Source organism: Cricetulus griseus, chromosome 4, assembly GCF_003668045.3.
Source record: "Cricetulus griseus strain 17A/GY chromosome 4, alternate assembly CriGri-PICRH-1.0, whole genome shotgun sequence".
NCBI classification, from domain to species: Eukaryota; Metazoa; Chordata; class Mammalia; order Rodentia; family Cricetidae; genus Cricetulus; species Cricetulus griseus.
The window spans coordinates 147937573-147942367 of NC_048597.1; the positions used below are offsets into that span (position 1 = coordinate 147937573).

At 43.0% G+C, this 4795-nt stretch overlaps 1 protein-coding gene across 1 annotated transcript; it reads right to left on the reverse strand.

The window, feature by feature from the left end:
* Nucleotides 1-1881: 1881 nt before the first annotated feature.
* On the reverse strand, nucleotides 1882-3833 carry Pate3 (prostate and testis expressed 3). The gene is made up of 3 exons (XM_027412208.1): nucleotides 3785-3833; nucleotides 2382-2504; nucleotides 1882-2006 (listed from the first exon to the last, which is right to left on the reverse strand). Exons 1-3 carry the CDS (start codon nucleotides 3831-3833, stop codon nucleotides 1882-1884), a joined length of 297 nt encoding a protein of 98 aa, XP_027268009.1.
* Nucleotides 3834-4795: the final 962 nt, after the last annotated feature.

Sequence of the window (4795 nt, forward strand, 5' to 3'; positions counted from 1 at the left end):
AGTTCACACAATTTCCAAGACATTCCAATTACAGTCTGAAAACAGGCAGCCATGAAAAGTACTCAATTTCTATTGTGTCTTAGTAGTCACGCAATTCCCAATGTTAATCACAAGCATAGAGGGTCACCATTACATTCGGAAAGGGAGCCCTGCCACAAAGACCATGGATTTTGAGGTACCTTAAAACTCTGTACCTCTGTCTAAGCAGAGAAATACATTCCACATGACATCTCTTTCCTCATGTCACTCACTTCTCAACTCAGGACTGAGGTGTCTGGTACTGGTCACTGATGGATCCTGGATCAAGCAGACCCATTTTCTAGCTTTCAAAGAACACACGTGATCAAGTATGCTTCTCTTCACAGGACTTTTAATTCAAACTGAAAAACCAAATATTCTTAAATGACAATGGACACATGTAAATTCAAATAAAAAATTCATTCTGGAAGGGATGAGCCTTTCTTGTGTGAGCACAGACCAACAGCAACTTAACAACCCTAAGACTTTCTCAGTGGAGAGAAGAAAGGGCTTGCAGTGCACAGACAAACTTGAACCGAATAGAAGAAACGAATAAAGTTTTTAGCACTATATTCCATTATTCACAGGATATAGTGGTTTGGGACCGATGGGTCTCAAAATTCAGTTATAGTTCTCAATCTCACCAGGATTCCTGTGCATAGTCATTAAGTACATGACAATTGACATTTAGTCTGGAAATATAGAGAAATATCTCTAATTGTAAGGTTCTTAGAGGACATATTCATGCTAGATGCCAGAGGAAGGGGTTACAACCTTTGAAAGTTTCCAAACTAGGACTCCCACTTGTGAAGACTAGCAAAGATCATCACTGTGCCAATTGTAAGAAACAGCAGTTGAGTAATTGTACCCATTGCATCCAGGGCTGCAATAGAGCCTTGCCTATGTGAGTCCACTGAGAAAGAACACACTTGTATACAAGTATGTGAAGTGGTAGTAAAGGACTGAAGTTCTAGGCCCATTGTGCTCTACATGTTGACCTAAGGCTCATGGGAGATGCTATGGGGAGGATAAAGATGTCCCTGAGTGTGACCAATCTGCACCACAGATGAGGAACCCTGAAAGGCTTCCTGCTTAAGGGGCAGTGGGACATAATGGAAAAAAGCTTTGAAGGACAGGCCACTTTTATTTGGAGAGTGCATGTTGCAGTAGAAGGTGAAGAGATGGTTGGCAAAGGAAGAAAGGAATGGGGAAAGGTTAGGAAAGGAAGGAGACTAAATGTGCTATTGACGTATGTCTATAGAGGAGCAGTCATGGCCTAATTTGATCTGGGAATGCCACAGAGGCCAGAAGTCCTGTGTTTACTATGTCCTGTGAAAATGTGTGAGAATGCACTTTAGATGTCAAGAAAATCAGAATGATTGAGTCTGAAATTGGCCTGTCTGCCAAAGGAAAAAACTTTATGCATTCACAGAGCAAAATCTTCAGTGCCCACCTCCACTTTTTTCTATTTCTGCTTAATCACTGTGGTGGTCATTTTCCATTGTGACTTTTCCATTGAAGTTTTTCTGGTCCGCCTCAATTATCTAAGCTAGTGAAAAGTTCTTCGGTGGTCCCAGTTCATATCCTACTGTGCAGAGTTTCTTGGGACAGGTCTTTTAGTAGATAAAGATGCTAATTCTAGTAATAGGAAAAATCTATTTTTGCAAATCATCACCCCACCCCCCCACTCCCATCATCCCCTGCTCAAAGTATTATCCAAGCTGAAGGACCCAGGAAGGATGATGTGGAGTTAAGGAAGGAGCAGGGGTATCTTCCATTTGTATGAGTCAGAAAGATAGGATAAATAGAGTGTAAAGGAAGTGAAACACCTGGACCTTCTAGAATGAGGTCTGGGGGAATATCTTAGATTTTGAAGTTACAATAATCGACATTACAACATTTATGAACATAAGTCCGATTTTTGAAATTGTATGTCAAGTTGTTGCAGAATCTCTGACACACCATATACGATATCTGGAGAGTGTTATCTGTAACAGAAAAGAACCAAAGATGTTAGGTTTGTGACCTCAGTATCCAAGGAAGACCATACCTGGTCTTAACTAGATAGGCTTATGGTTGGCTTCCCAGTGTCCCCTTCCCAAGAGCACCAATGCAGAAATTGCTGGAAAGCCATAAGGTTGACTTGTTTGCCTGTCAAATAGATCACTCAAATAGATGCATCTGCTTCATTCCTTCTCCTGCTAGAAAGTGAGAAAAGCAGAGCTTTTCAAAGTAAATATCTGTCTGACTATTTTCACCCTGCCCTGCATCTTCTGCCTGCCTCCTAGGTCTGTACCCTCCATGCTCAGGACACTTTTTACTGTGGCCTGGGTCAGAGATGCCCAAGCAACCCTGCAACTTACTGGAGTAGATCCTTAGGCTCATGCAGGTTTCGTACTTCTGAGCCTGGCAAGTGCCAAAGCCTCTTCTGCAGTGATCTGATGGTGTGCGAAGGTGGCATGTTACACACTTCAATGATGTTGCTTCTGGAGGAAGCACAGAGCTTGGCATGAGGGCAGGGATGTGGGATGGGGAGGGAGATGGCAAAGCTGGGTGGAGTGGCCTTCCAAGGCTGGGTGGGCAGATGATGAACTGGTGGTTGAGTGTTTAGGAAGTGACAGTTGAACTTTTTTTTTTTCAAAGAAAACTTTTATCTTTTTCCTCCATTTCTAAGTTTAAATTAGAAATAAGATTGTTTTACATGACAATCACTGTTCCCTCTCCCTCTCCTCCTCCCCTGTCCCCTAGTAACACCCTACCTATCCCATACCATTTCTGCTCCCCAGGGAGAGTGGGATCTTCCATGGGAGGTCTTCTGAGCCTGTCATATCCTTTGGGATACAGCGTAGGCCCTCTATCTTAAAAATGATCAGTGAGTAATACCTTCAGAAGTTTCTGGATTAGTGAATAATTGAAATATGGGTTCAACTAAAAAATTCTTTGCAGAGGCTGGTCACCTGGCTTACAAGTTAAATTTGCAGTCAAGCCTGATTAACCGGAGATTGAACTTTAGGATCCACTTGGTGGAAGGAGAGAAATTACTTCCAAAAGCAGTCTTCTGACCACATGCATACTATGGCATGTGCAACACACACACACACACACACACACACACACACACACACACACACACACAAAATTGTTTAAAAATCTTCCCATGGTGCTAAAATGAGAAAGGATGTAGCATTAATTGACCATCTTATTAGAGCCATGTTTCAAATTATATCTGATTTAATGCCCTGTCCTCTGATCTCATGAATCCTTGTAGGAAGGTTTTGTCTCCATGTGTCAAATTAGAGAATCAAGACAGTGTATGGACAAGTTTGGGAAAATCTGTCTGATTCTAGGATGTTCAGAATTTCTTCTTCTAAGCAGCTTGTAACAAGGTCCCTGAAATGGCTCTCAGAAGCCAGTGTCTAGGATTAAGACACATCACAAGATTTTTGAATGACCAGCTCCCTCAGCAACATAGATTTGTGAACAGAATGGATGCTTTAAGGAAATCTCCTAAGCACCTAGATAATGAGGTTTGGCAGTGACAGTAACAAAATGAAGGCCAGCACACCCAATGGGATATGGCAGAGTGCTGGAAAAGACAGAGAAGACATAGGACAAGGTAGAGAGAGCATTCTGAAGGCCATCTCCCTTCCTTCCCTCCCAAACATGGTCAAATCTCTGCCCACATGGACATGGTTGTACACAAGGAGATTCAATGCAGCTCCCTTGATCCTGCCACTGGAACTCATTCCTCTGGTCTGGGACTCACCCACAATGAGGCAGAAGAGGGAGAAGAGTGGCAAGAAGTGCCTGTTCATTTGGCTCCAGGTGTCTTGTGCGTAGCAAAGCTATGAAGGAAGGACTGCAAGCAGAGGTCTGCTGGACTCCAGGAGAGACTTTCTCCTCCAGCAGCAGTGTGATTATTCATGCCTAAAAGGTGTCAGTCACACAATGTTTATTTTGAGAGCTCAAGTTATTGGCTGTAGTCTCCATGGTCTTGACACCTGGAGCTGGAAGTTGAACAGGTAGTTTTAAGATAAAAGGACCCTGAAATGTGAACACTTTCTTGGTTAAAAGTTAGAAATGTCTTGGAGCCTATGGGCAGCCTTGTGCTTGCTCGAGACCCAGGGTGCCTGAAGGCTTTAAGCCAAAGCGTCTGTGATTCTGTCATAGACAGAAGCCAGGGATGGCAGAAAGCAGGCAGGTGTGGGGACATCTAGATTTTCCTTGTTGCTTGCCCTGCAAAGGGGTACACCCTTCCCTGGAAACCATATGGAGTATATGACTGAAACTTAGAGACACCTGGACACCTGAATGCAAACTGCACTGACCAGCTCACTCCCACCCCCATTCTCTCAGCATGAGGTCTCAAGGGAAGCAAACTCCAGTTTCCTGGGGTTGATTGTTTCAATATCATAAAACAATTGTCTGAAATGTTAGATTGAGGGACAAAAATGCCCTCATGCTGCATGGCTTAGGGAATAATGACAAAGAAAGCTGAGTTTTTTCCCCTGAAACCTTTCAATGTGCAGTTGGATGCGGAAGCTGTGGCTACCAAATGATGGCTGTACTATTGTTGTTATGATATTGCCATTCTTGTCCTTATTTGTATGAGAAGTTTGTTCATTAAAAGAGATGAGTTTTCTGGGCATAGTGGTGCACACATAATAGTCCCAGGAGTGTGGAGGCAGAGACAGGAGAATGATAAGTTCCAGATCAGCCTAGGCTACACATCAAAACCCATTATTTCTAGAAAATCCAGGTCTAGGGATATAGCTCA

What these genes read in the sequence shown, in the direction of transcription:
- Pate3 (XM_027412208.1), bottom strand. Translation starts at nt 3,833, where the DNA reads ATGAACAGGCACTTCTTGCCACTCTTCTCCCTCTTCTGCCTCATTGTG. An exon ending in CCTCTTCTGCCTCATTGTGG is followed by an intron (nt 2,505 to 3,784) that starts GTGAGTCCCAGA and finishes TGCTTCCTCCAG; the next exon opens with AAGCAACATCATTGAAGTGT. An exon ending in GAGCCTAAGGATCTACTCCA is followed by an intron (nt 2,007 to 2,381) that starts GTAAGTTGCAGG and finishes TTTCTGTTACAG; the next exon opens with ATAACACTCTCCAGATATCG.